Raw genomic sequence first — 14,244 nt, forward strand, 5'->3', positions numbered from 1 at the left:
ATAATAGGAAAGTATAGAAGACATGCAATTGCATGTAGTACATCATTCTCAAAAGTGATTTAAAAAAAAAAAATATATATATATATATATATATATACACACACACATATATATATATATATATACACATATGTACACTTATATATACACATATATATATTATATATAATATATATATATAAATTATAATATATATAAATATAATATATATATATATATACACACACACATACATATACACTTACAGGGTGATTCAAAATCATCACACATTTATTCAGTTCTGAATCATTGTAATAGACTGAATCAAGGGTCATTTGATACAGGAGTTATCCAAGTTTTAATGGGTTACAATTTCACCGTTGTGGTCACGTAATCCTTTGGGCGCGGTTCAATTGTAGGAAGACAACGTGTTCATTTACCCTCAAAATGGCGAATAACAGCAGCACTCAACACGGTGGATCGCAACATCCTGCGGCGCGTTTGGGAATAATTCTCATATCGTATTGATGTTGTCCGTGCTGCTGGTGGTGGCCATATTGAGCACTTGTAAAGCATGAAATAAATACTCCAAGTCTTTTTGAATCACCCTGTAAAATAAATTAAAAAATATATATATATATGACTGATGGTGTCACTTGATGACAGACAAAATAACGGCTGGTTTCCTGGTAATGTCTGTTGTCAAATGGATGTAATGTTTCCAAACAAGATCCTTCCAAGAGGACAATGACAATAGATTTTTTTGATTTTGTGATGTGTGATGAAAATAGTGCAATACTTCATTAGGCAAAGGGAGGAACCAGGAGATAGTGGACTCCCGTTGAGCTACGTGTCCACTGCAGGGCATATCTCGACGCAACTGTCTGTAAGGCGAATTCCATACCAGCCAGCCCAAAACTGCGTGTCCTTGCCTCCATGGATAAAGCGGATGTACCGAACTCCTGGACCATAGTCTTGAAAGACGTGTGTTATCTGGAAAAAATATCAAACCATTTGTAAATGATCAAACTGTCATTTAGTGGGACTATCTTTCCTCATACCTGATTCCATTTAGGATCGCTCCATTGCTCAAAATAAATCTCCTCAGGGGAAAAAGTCTGAATCGGCTTCTTTTTTTGATTCAGTAGCTCCACGTGAATCTTGAATAGACAGCCACAGTCCCAGCGTGGTGCATACCTAACACAACACAAGAATGTGTAGGATGCTTATTTAAGCTATGTGGTACCAAATTAAAGGCACTTTAATTTGAAACGCAAACAGCCATAATATTGAGGTTATTAAATGTGGATTGTGTAAATTTACCAATTTAGGAACTAGAAATGAACAATCAATAACCCACTTTTCCACCAAATGAACTTTTCAGGAAGCTTTAATACCGTGGGATCTACCACTGCATTTCTACTAAAAATGATCAAGGTTGAAAAAAAATATCCCAGAGCTTAAAAAAGTTCCCCCTGGCTACCAGGATTTTTTTCTCTGAGGCCTAAGAACTTTAAAGGGGTGGTCTCTGCTGAAGAGAGCTGATGTTGGAACACAATTGTACTGTTTCTACTCATCTGCCGTGTTTGTGCGAGTGTACAGCTGCAAACTCGACAACCACAAAAATCAGCTCAAATTAAACATTTGTCTTTTGTAAGACATTAAATAAAGAAACAGATATTTTCGGCAAATGTTGAGCCATCCTTGTTCTTTTACTCAAAAATACTTGAGGCGGCGGCAGCAGTTAATGCTTGCATCTTTCATGTGTATCCTTCTCACCAATCTGATATTTTGATGTCTGGCTGGAAGTGATCCATAAATGATGCATTATAACCTTCCGTCCCCAAATCAATCAGCTGGGACTTCCTGCACATGCTGAAGACATCACAAAATGTTTTGTAAAGTAGCACGTTATTGACACAGGGTATACTTTCACAACCACAAGTGCAAAGTACTTACTTATAAGATGTCACAAAGTTTTTCTCGACCGTTTCATTGGGATGCGGAACAAGGACATCCTCTACTTTCCATCTGTCGCCGCTGTTCTCCAATATCTGCCAACCACTCATTTTATCTGAAAAGAGAGAGGTTCAAACTGTGATCAAAGCGTCAAACACAGCAGAGAAACACTTCCCTTACTTTCTGCTCTTGGGTTCCTGAGAAGATTCCGCCTTTTCCTGCACAAGAAGTAAAATAGCCTCCAGTCTTTGGGTACTTTAGAAACGTCACGGAGGTGAAGGCCTTCTCTCTTGCATCTGACTCTCCATAGAGACTGGCTGTCAGCAATGTCCTTCCATTGACGACACACTAACCGACAACTTTGGACCACTTGGCCAGGGGGGAGATTAATGAAGATCTCCTCCAGGACTTCTAGGGGGATAGGGAACTGACAAAAACACAACAGTGACAAGATAACCCTAAATGCCATCAACATACACAAATCTTAAAACCTTCAACAACTTCACTCTGTTCCTTTAAAACTAGGGCTGTCAGAAATAACGAGTTCATTGTGATTAATCACAAAAAATGATCACATTAACCTTGTATTTTTTTTCATATATCTTAATCATTATTAATTATGTATATCTGCAGATTAGTCACGCCATCTATTTTGACCGCACGTGCTCCTTTACCTTAAAAGGAGTAGTTGTAAGATAAATGATCAGGTCATTGCAAAGATGAGTGTGGAGACTGACTGGTGCACTAGCTGGCAAACTAAGCCGCAGCAATTTTTTAATGGCCTATGAAACATTAAAAATACTATTACCAAGAAACACATAAAAAGTCTAATAAATGAGCAAATAGGTGTAAAGTAACCAGTAAAAGTTTAAATGTTGAAGCTAAAAACGAGGGATGCATGTTTTGTTTTCAAGCTAATACCAGTTGACTTATTCATATTTATTGTTGGCAACACTAAAATGGCCCTAGTGTGTGAATATGAGTGTGAATGTTGTCTATTTATCTGTGTTGGCCCTGCGATGAGGTGGTGACTTGTCCAGGGTGTACCCCGCCTACAGCCTGAATGCAGCTGAGATAGGCTCCAGCACCCCCCGCAACCCCGAAAGGGACACACGGTATAAAATGGATGGATGTTTATAAATGTAGATATAACTAGTTTGTGCCCACCTTTCTTTTTACTGACTTTATTTTTGCATCTCTGTAGGCTTTCAAAACACTGTAGCAATTGTTGGCTTGTCAGGTGGCTGATAAGGTTTGATGTGTTTAAGTTTTTTTACCCCATGTTTTCATGTTTAGTGCAAATAGCCCACACAATGTCTTCCTCTGAAACAGTGAAGAAGCTTCACACAATTGCATGACAGAGATCTGAGGCGACATTTACAACACGAGAAAAGGAGTGCTTGATTTGCTCCCTCTAACTCACCTACAGCACAGTACGGGTCATCTCGCCTCATTGGAGCTTTTTTTTACGTTTTCGGATTTATCGGTATGTTGTCATGATTCCTCATATCAGCACAATTATTACCTGTCCAATATCATGCACCCGTAATAATAACACAAAGCTGACATGCGGGGGCTGTTTTGTATTCTTTAAAAAATATATATATATTGCAGTGATTCTCAAACTGTGGTACACGGGCTCTATAGTACGCCAAACGCTTGTTTAAAGTACTGTTAGGTTCAAACACTGATGACATCTATTAAACAAGACAAAAGGCAAGGAATCAAACAGAGACAGAATTAAATTTGGACTCAATATTGAGGAGAGACATGGCCACTGTACTTTCTGCACAGTCCTGCACCACGCTCTGACGAAGAAGCTTTTCGTCCTCTCTTTTATTTAGATGTTCAATGTTTACGCAACAACACATTTCTCAACAGGATTGGGTAGTATGTAAACAGTCCTTGTTTTCGGTCACAATAGAAGACAAAAGAAGAAGATCCCTCGGGCTTGGGCTTGTCGTAGATTCAGCTTTGGCAGGTTTTTGGAGGACAATGGATGACCCCTCCCGTCTGATTCCATCGTACACAGCGGAATCTTCCAAGCGTTTGGCTTGGTGCCGCAGAGTCAGCTTCTTGTCTGTTCATTGGGAACTCAGAATGGAAAGCTTTTTGATAATTTAAATACAATTTTTCTGAAATTTCCCTCCTGTTTATCAAATAACTTCTCCATTATCTTCTTATCCCCAATAACTTCTTCTTGCAATTTTCAGTTAATGCTTAAATTTTCCTACGACAAAGTTATGTTTACACTCAGAATTTAACATCAATTTTTTCCTCATAATTATGACATTTCTGGAAATAAATCAGGAACACCATTCTGGTAGGTACTCTCGTCTTCAGATTCATCTTCCTTGTCATCCACCAGGAAGTACATCTGGGGCCGTACTTATCAAGCTTCTTAGAGTGCCATTTTACACTTAAGTCCTGAGAATTTGCGAAATTTAGTCCTACTCTCAAACTTAAGAATAAAAGCTTTTTATCAACGTTCTTAAGTCTAAGAATCACTCCTACTCTCCACGATATTTAAGAGACCTTCAGAGGTGTCTTAAGTGGTTAGGAGTTCCCGGCAGGGGATGGCACTGAGGCGAGAGAGACGTGCGCGAACGTTCAGGGAACGGAACAATGTTTTTTGTTTTTTTGATGACGAGCAGCTGATCAAACGGTATCGTTTAGACAGAGCGGATATTATTGTTGTCACAGATTTAATACGTTTCGATTCCTTGTTGATTTCTGCATGTGTCTGCAGTGGGCTAGTATATATAGAGCCACCCACACCAGTTTCAAATTAGTTGCCTAATTAATGAATTGGAAATAAAATGTTATGACAGTAGCGTATGTGTGTGGCCGTGAGGTGAGTGACGTCAGTGAGTGTGTGGGCGATAGAAGAGAGGGAGCGGTAGCGTGAGTGCCGGCGGGGACTAGTTTGTTTTGTATTATTTTGTAGTTTATTGTCAAAATATACACTCCCATTGTCCACTTAAATATTTCCAAGATATTTCTTTATTCTTAGACAACGGATTCCCTTCCGTGATTGGTCATTTCTATGGACACAGAAATGACGTCACCTAAAATTCCGTTTACGGCACATAGTAATGTCGTAATTCAGCTCTGAGTGTGACACTTAAGATTCAGTCCTACACTTCACTGAAAGTGTGAGTAAGACGCTTGATAACTAACTTTTAAGTGCAGCTTTCAGCGAAGAATTTATTTACTCTTAAGTCAACTCTTAGCAGACTTCTTAGGAGTAATTCTAAGAAGCTTGATAAGTACGGCCCCTGAACAGCTTTATCATCTGCTGGGCCAATCGCTGTGGTAATCAGACGGTTAAACAGAGAACAGACAGAGAAAACAACAACATCCACACAACGTCAGTATTGCTGAACACGGCCATAGTTACCAGATACCAAAGACTTGTATTTGCCAAACACGTCCATCCACCCCTCCTACATAGATGTATCTATGCCTGAATGCTCTTTCAGTTTACCGTTAAGGGCGTGCAGGCCTTCCAGTGCTTTGGTCAGGCTACTTTCTGCATCAGTGCAGTTTGGTCAACACTGTTCACCAAATATTGCGCACACGCCCTTTTCCGCCATGTTTAGCGTCATACGGTTTTGAAAAGCCATAAGGAAGGCGGCGGCGAGTTGATTAGCGACGGCCTCAAGTCTTGGCCTGTGTAATTTTCCAATCTCTGTACGTTGTAGTGGACGTAGTTTATTCTGTCAACATTCTTGTTAATCGTACACCACCAGTAGACGTATGATTCAAATCCAGCTGCAACTTGATTTACCAATTTATAGTCGTCAGATATACTTCTTTGGACACCCATTAATATAGGTTGGATCTACAACACTTTGCCAGTTTACATCATGTCTAGTTATTTTCCAATGTTCAGATATCAAACTGTTCAGGCGTGTTAACAATTATTGTACAAATATTGATACATTTACTATGTGTATGCAGTTATCTGATGATACGTTTCCTAACTGTTGTACAGAGCCTTGCATGTTAATGCAGGTATATTAGCTTTTTTCACGTATTTATCAAATATTGGTTTCTGCTTTGTCTCTTTAGCTACAAGGTCAATTTTGTTTTGCTCATTACTTCAATTCAACTTTTTTGACTCATTTTGAGTAATTTTCTGGGCTTATACATACAACACAATCAGTTTTTGTAGCCTTTTCCACTTGCTCCGCCATAAGGAACAAATTAATTACCAAAACAGGAACCAATTATTATCAAACTTTGACACACCATCAAATGGTATGCTTACAACTTGTCACAGTGGAATTTGTAGTGTGCTAGTTAACATGTCCTTTTGATAACACAACTACAACCCCAAATACTTTTTTCATTATATGACATTTTTACAATGTAAATACAATCCCAAATACTTTTCCCATTATATGACCTTTTTACCATGTGCTAAGTGGACTCAGCTTGGTCTTTCCACTATCTTTACTGCTTTTTAAGTTATTTACAATCTCTCCCCCCTTGGAGAATGCTCATGTTTCCTTTTCATTGATTTTTCAAAATTTTGGTAGCTGATAAGGTCTTTCAAATATTATTTCAAATGGTCTGAGTCTTGTTGTACTCGTAATGTTCATGTACTGTACATTTTTACTAAATCTATACATTGTTCATGGACGTTTTGTTTTTTCCATACATTTCTTTAATCTGTTTTTATTTTATTCCCGTTTGTCCTTTTCACTAATCCTGCGCTTTGTGGATGATAAGCACAGTGATTTTTTTTATATCAATGTGGAATAATGATTCTATATTCTTGATCAATTGATTCACAAAATAAGGTCCATTGTCACTGTATAGATTTAGCTATACCATATCTTGGTATTATCTCTTTGCATAATGCTTTTGCTACTGTTAGTGCATCTGCTTTTCCTTTAGGAAATATTTCTACCCATTTTGAAAATGCATCTACTATGACCAGACAATAATGTTCTCCTTCACTCTTATTTAGTTTAATTAAAATCTATGCCTAGATGTCATATACAAAAATTTTTTTTATACGAATTAAACTATAGGAAGTATAGTACTTCTATAGTACTTCTGTATGACGATATTCATATCCCTCCTGTTGAGCCATGAGTTCAACCTTGGCCCAATATTGCTGCTCACTTATACCGATTTTTCTTTGCAAGATTGGTTTATTGTCTGGACATACATAGATGTCTTCTTTGTTCATCATCATCCTCATCATTTATTTTTATTCCTTTCATAAAAATGCATATATACAAGCCATATACAATTGACACTTTCATTGTTTTGTTTTTTTATACATTTCCATGATCAGAAAGGAATAGATGGAAGAATACTATTCTTATATTTATCTGACCCTTTTTTAACACAAATTATTTTAGATAACTTTATCACTGTTACCTCTACCAACACCCTAACTCCAAAATACTTTTAATTTTCGTTTAAGCATTTTCCAAATGCACGTCCAATCACAATCAAAATCAGTTTGATATAATTACAGTTGTCTTTCTGTGCAACTCTCCCTAAATTCAAAAATATTCTTGCAGCTTTTTAAGTCTTTGTCTAGAGAATTATATGCTTTCACAGCAGCAACAGACAAGCACATTTGCTTCATATGTGTTGGCACTCTTATTTAGTTTAAAATCATACGGCCTTCTGTGGTTCTCATCTTCAGATGTGAACACAAGGAACTTTTGTAAGTCCTTCGGAAGAACTTTATTTCTAGCTTTGAACATCACTAATAGAGTATGCTATTCTACATTGTCTTTTAGTTTTAATAATCCTGACCTAATAAAGAGTAGATTTGTGTGGTCTCTATATCCTACCGTAAAATTTATACGAATTGCTCTTTTCTGCGAAATAAATAAAGGCATTATGTTGCTGTGATATGTATTTCCCCATATTTCTACACAATTGAAATAAGATAGAATAATTGAGCAATATTACGTTCTCATTGTATTATTTAACCTTGTTCAAAATAAATAAGCTTTTAGATACCTTATTTTTCATATGCAATATATGAGCTTTCCATGTCAACTTTTCATCTAAAATTACCCCAAGAAATCTGATTTCAGACAACTTCTCAATTTTCACATTGTTTATGGATAAACTAACTTCTATCTTTCTTTTATTACTGAATACTATAAATTTAGTATTTTCCAAGTTTAAAGATAATTCATTTACATCAAACCATAATTTTAGTTTAACCATTTCCTCTTCAATATTATCGGCTAAGATTTTCAAGTCATCTCACTAAGAAACATTGACTGCATAACCCTATTTTCCCTTTTCCAGACATCCCCTGATTGATCATTAGCTCTTGGTATTTTGTTTGCTAAGCTAGGTCCTACATTTACAAAGAATTGATTTAATTAATTGACAATTTCATCTTTGTTTTCAATTAACATATTATCTTTAAATATCTAGGTAATTCTGTTCGGCTTGTCCTATTCCCTATTGCTTTATTCAAAATATTCCATGTAGCCTTTATGTTATTTTTATTTTTATGCAACATTCGTTCGTAATATTCCCTTTTTGCTTGTCTCAATATATTGGTCAACTTGTTTTTGTAGTTCTTATAGCGTTTTTCAGCATTCTCTGTTCTTGATTTGATAAACTCCTTATAAAGTCTATTTTTCTTTTTACATGCACTTTTTCAAACTGTTTATCATCCAAGATGCATTATTTTGCCTTTGTTTAGATGTGCATGGAACCTCAGGACAATGCTTGTTTTGCTGTTTTGTCAGCAAACACATTTCCTATTGATACTGTGTCTGTTCCTTTGGTGTGTGCTGCACATTTGCATATTGCTATTTTAGCTGTTAGCTGTACTGCTTCCATTCTTCCTTTTTCTCTTTCTTTTTTATACGAATTTAACTTTATCATTCCTATATTTTGGCTATATTTACATATATTGTGACCTTTTGATTTTTCATTACTTTACATGCTTCTATTAATGCTTCTAGTTCTGCTGCTTGCATTCATTCGGGGGTGCGACTTATACTTAGGAGCGACTTATGTGTGAAATTATTAACACATTATTAAAATATCAAATAATATTATTTAGCTCATTCACGTAAGACTAGACATACGTATAACATTTCATGGGATTTAGCGATCAGGAGTGACAGATTGTCTGGTAAACGTATAGCATGTTCTATATGTTATAGTTATTTGAATGACTCTTACCATAATATGGTACGTTAACATACCAGGCACGTTCTCAGTTGGTTATTTATGCGTCATATAACGTACACTTATTCAGCCTGTTGTTCACTATTCTTTATTTATTTTAAATTGCCTTTCAAATGTCTATTCTTGGTGTTGGGTTTTATCAAATAAATTTCCCCAAAAAATGTGACTTATACTCCAGTGCGACTTATATATGTTTTTTTCCTTCTTTATTATGCATTTTCGGCCGGTGCGACTTATACTCCGGAGCGACTTATACTCCGAAAAATACGGTACTTGTTATATAAAACCTCTGCATTGTTTTTAATGAATACATATGTCTACTATGATACTGTATTTTAATGTTGGTCAATGTGGTGGTACTTGGAGAGCCAAGTTTTTACTCAGGTGGTACTTGGTTAAAAAAGTTTGGGAAGCACTGATCTATTGTATTGGCTTAAAAATGAAATAGATCAAAATGCGCCCCCATTCCTTATTGTTTTCAGTGTGCAGGCGGCAGGCCTTATTGTAAAAAGTGCTGCTGCAGACAAAACAAGGTTTAAGCAAATAAATTAGGTGCATTCAATTAAAAAAAAGTCAAAAAATGCTCCTCTATGACATTCTGACAATAAAATTGCCTTTGTGTCCAGACACTAGGATCTTAACATAATTGAAATCATGCAAGCAAATAACAACCTGTGATTATCATGAATCCAAATTCAAAAGTGTGATTAATCTGATTTTTTAAAATCTAATCAATTGACAACACTACTTATAACACTAACTGAAAATAATTGTGGATGTTGATGCTTTTAATGTTATCTTTCCAGAACCCAGTAGTGCATTCACTAATCAAATCTCAATCAATCAATCAATTCCTTTATCTAACCAGGTAAAGACTCATTGAGATTAGAATCTCTTTTTCAAGAGCGACCCGACAAAGAAGACAATACAACAGAACAACAGCAATCATACCACAACAGGTCAAAAATAATTTAAAACGATTAAGTAATAATTACATTTTAAAGCAAGTACATTTCCCAAGAGAACTGGTAAGACTAACGTAAGACTAGACATGCGTATAAGATTTCATGGGATTTAGCGATCAGGAGTGACAGATTGTCTGGTAAACGTATAGCATGTTCTATATGTTATAGTTATTTGAATGACTCTTACCATAATATGGTACGTTAACATACCAGGCACGTTCTCAGTTGGTTATTTATGCGTCATATAACGTACACTTATTCAGCCTGTTGTTCACTATTCTTTATTTATTTAAAATTGCCTTTCAAATGTCTATTCTTGGTGTTGGGTTTTATCAAATAAATTTCCCCCAAAAATGTGACTTATACTCCAGTGCGACTTATATATGTTTTTTTCCTTCTTTATTATGCATTTTCGGCCGGTGCGACTTATACTACGGAGCGACTTATACTCCGAAAAATACGGTACTTGTTATATAAAACCTCTGCATTGTTTTTAATGAATACATATGTCTACTATGATACTGTATTTTAATGTTGGTCAATGTGGTGGTACTTGGAGAGCCAAGTTTTTACTCAGGTGGTACTTGGTTAAAAAAGTTTGGGAAGCACTGATCTATTGTATTGGCTTAAAAATGAAATAGATCAAAATGCGCCCCCATTCCTTATTGTTTTCAGTGTGCAGGCGGCAGGCCTTATTGTAAAAAGTGCTGCTGCAGACAAAACAAGGTTTAAGCAAATAAATTAGGTGCATTCAATAAAAAAAAAGTCAAAAAATGCTCCTCTATGACATTCTGACAATAAAATTGCCTTTGTGTCCAGACACTAGGATCTTAACATAATTGAAATCATGCAAGCAAATAACAACCTGTGATTATCATGAATCCAAATTCAAAAGTGTGATTAATCTGATTTTTTAAAATCTAATCAATTGACAACACTACTTATAACACTAACTGAAAATAATTGTGGATGTTGATGCTTTTAATGTTATCTTTCCAGAACCCAGTAGTGCATTCACTAATCAAATCTCAATCAATCAATCAATTCCTTTATCTAACCAGGTAAAGACTCATTGAGATTAGAATCTCTTTTTCAAGAGCGACCCGACAAAGAAGACAATACAACAGAACAACAGCAATCATACCACAACAGGTCAAAAATAATTTAAAACGATTAAGTAATAATTACATTTTAAAGCAAGTACATTTCCCAAGAGAACTGGTTTCTCAATCTTTTAAAATGTACTTAAACTTCCCCAAAGTGATCAATTCTGGTAACCTCAGATCTTTCTGGATGTCATTCCATGACCAGGGAGCAGCATAACTGAATGTTTTTTTTTTCCAAGTTCTGTGTTGGCTCTAAGCACCAAGATATGGAGGACATCCTGTGAGTGTAGGCTGTAATGACTGGAGTCTCTACACACAAAGGAAAACAGGTAGGTGGGGACAAGTCCAAGAAGACATTTATATATAAAAACTATCCATCAAGAAAGTCTTCGGGCAGTTAAAATGGACAGTTTGCCTTTGCATAAAAAGTGCAGTGGTGGACAAGATTTCCACAACCAGTAATAAAACGTAAGGCACAGTGATATACAGTGTCTAGTTTTTTCAAGTAAGTGCCAGGTGCATTCATAAAAAGCAAGTCTCCATGCCTAACCTACTCAGTGGCGTAGTGGTTAGAGTGTCCGCCCTGTGATTGGTAGGTTGTGAGTTCAAACCCCGGCCGAGTTATACCAAAGGCTATAAAAAAATGGGACTCATTACCTCCCTGCTTGACACTCAGCATCAAGGGTTGGAATTGGGGGTTAAATCACCAAAAATTATTCCGGGCACGGCACCGCTGTTGCCCACTGCTCCCCTCACCTCCCAGGGGGTGATCAAGGGGATGGGTCAAATGCAGAGGACAAATTTCACCACACCTAGTGGGTGTGTGACAATCATTGGTACTTTAACTATAATCAAGTAAAGGAATAAAGGTGGATGAGATCTGATGTTTCCTAACTTTTAGGGAAAAACAAGACTTATTTCTAAAAAAGAAACCCAATTTAATTTTAAGCTTAAAGACAAGCTTTTCTATGTTTGCTTTAAAAGACCATCTCTCATCAATAATAATTCCTAAATACTTATATGTAGTGACCAACTCAAGCTCGAGTAGTAAATATTTTAGGGATGTTCAATGGCAGCCGTTTGCCATTTGAGAATAACATCACCTTAGATTTGTCTGCATTTAGCACTAGCCTAAGTTGGGTCAGTTGGGCATACTTGCCAACCCTCACGATTTTCCAGAGAGACTCCCGAATTTCAGTGCCCCTCCCGGAAATCTCCCGGGGCACCCATTCTCCCGATTTCCACCCGGACAACAATATTGGGGGCGTGCCTTAAAGGCACTGCCTTTAGCGTCCTCTACAACCTGTCGTCACGCCCGCCTTTTCTCCATACAAACAGCGTGTCGGCCCTGTCACATAATATATGCGGCTTTTACACACACACAAGTGAATGCAAGGCATGCTTGATCAACAGTCATACAGGTCACACTGAGGGTGGCCGTATAAACAACTTTAACACTGTTACAAATATGCACCACACTGTGAACCCACACCAAACAAGAATTACAAACACATTTCGGGAGAACATCCGCACCGTAACACAACATAAACACAACAGAACAAATACCCAGAATCCCTTGCAGCACTAACTCTTCCGGTACGCTACAATATACACCCCCCCCCGCTACCCTCCATCTCCCGAATTCCGAGGTCTCAAGGTTGGCAAGTATGCAGTTGGGACCGAACAACATCAAAAGCAGACTGCAAAGAGTTCAAGGATTTGCATTGCAGAGGGGGATAAACAATATATGACCGCATCATCTGATATTTTATCACAAAGATTGTTCACGTAAATGGAGAACAGCGGTCCTAATATTGAACCCTGTGGTACGCCCTTTAACACTGGGAGGAAAGATGAAGAAGACCCAGCAAACTGGACACATTGTGTTCTATCGCAACAGTAACTGGAAAACCAGTTAACAGCATACCCAGATATGCCAATCCTGTGCAATCTATCTGCTAAAATCGTATGGTTGACCGTGTCAAACGCCTTTGACAGGTCAAATCTATATCTTACAACATCTAGAAAAAGAAACAATCACGTTTCATGGCAACACATAGCATCTGCCTCACCTCAAATATGTAATTAAATTAGGAATTGTTCTTTTTGTGTGACGTTTATGTATAAAACCCCAACATTTACCTTAAGCGAGCTGGACATGACAGGACCTGAAGACAGACTTGGTTTCGAGGCGGCCATGTCGGAGCTCTGAGTCGCACCCATGATGTGTCCTTTTCATTCCTTATACAGAAGAAACAAGTAAGACTACAATGGCGTCTTTACAAGCAAAATAAGTCTAGTCTGTCCCTTTTAAAAACTACAGTGGCGCCTTCACAACCAAAGCGCGTCTAGTCAGTAGCTAGAAGCTTAGTTAGTAGCTAGCAGTCTAGTTAGTAGCTAGAAGTCTACTTAGTAGCTAGAAGTCTAGTTAGTAGCTAAAAGTCTAGTTAATAGCTAGAAGAGCTACCAGGAGATGTACATCTCACTCGATGCGGAAGTTCAGCTCGAAGTAAGCTAGTCATGAGTTGTGGGTAATGTAGCTACACTATGCTAATACATGACCAAAACTACTTTAAAAAAAAACAAACTTTGGGTAAATAATCGTCGCGTAGTAAAAAGGAAAATGACTTATTTTTCTACCCAGAAGACGTTCATTTCATTCCTGTTGCTGTCAGTCATTTTACTTTGGCTTTCAGTACCCGGGAAGCGCGGAACTGAGATGGGCGAATCTGCTGTGCAGCTAACTCCGCCCGTCCGGTGCACACTGTGATTACTTTTTGCAAACCTTAATCTTTTTTTTGCCGTTACGTCATCGAGTGGGCGTTTCTTCCGGTAATCGGTATTGGAAACCACGCGTGCCTTATGGTTATAATGCAGAAAGGTTGTCAACAAAATATCTGTCGCTTCATCCTGGACAATATTCATGACACATTTGTGCTTTGTTTTACAGATGTGCTATTTGGATTTACACTGTTATGAATTTTTTTTTGAAAATGAACCTCAGAAAGGGACAAGCGGTAGAAAATGGATGAATGGATGGAATT

The 14,244-nt window shown here is 37.2% G+C and overlaps 1 protein-coding gene across 4 annotated transcripts; it reads right to left on the minus strand.

Moving 5' to 3' along the window:
* Positions 1-195: 195 nt before the first annotated feature.
* On the minus strand, positions 196-13,974 carry LOC133653713 (F-box only protein 6-like). 4 transcript variants are annotated; one of them, XM_062053293.1, is made up of 7 exons: positions 13,841-13,974; positions 13,343-13,441; positions 2,119-2,365; positions 1,939-2,053; positions 1,759-1,854; positions 1,041-1,176; positions 196-972 (listed from the first exon to the last, which is right to left on the minus strand). In XM_062053293.1, the coding sequence occupies exons 2-7, from the start codon at positions 13,421-13,423 to the stop codon at positions 826-828; spliced, it is 822 nt and encodes a 273-aa protein (XP_061909277.1). In that variant the 5' UTR covers positions 13,424-13,441; positions 13,841-13,974; the 3' UTR covers positions 196-825. The 4 variants fall into 4 exon arrangements, with proteins under 4 accessions (XP_061909277.1, XP_061909280.1, XP_061909279.1 ...); XM_062053296.1 differs by having other exon boundaries at positions 13,900-13,959; XM_062053295.1 differs by lacking the exon at positions 13,841-13,974 and adding an exon at positions 13,668-13,812.
* Positions 13,975-14,244: the final 270 nt, after the last annotated feature.

The sequence above is a fragment of the Entelurus aequoreus genome, linkage group LG07 (assembly GCF_033978785.1).
Source record: "Entelurus aequoreus isolate RoL-2023_Sb linkage group LG07, RoL_Eaeq_v1.1, whole genome shotgun sequence".
NCBI lineage: Eukaryota > Metazoa > Chordata > Actinopteri > Syngnathiformes > Syngnathidae > Entelurus > Entelurus aequoreus.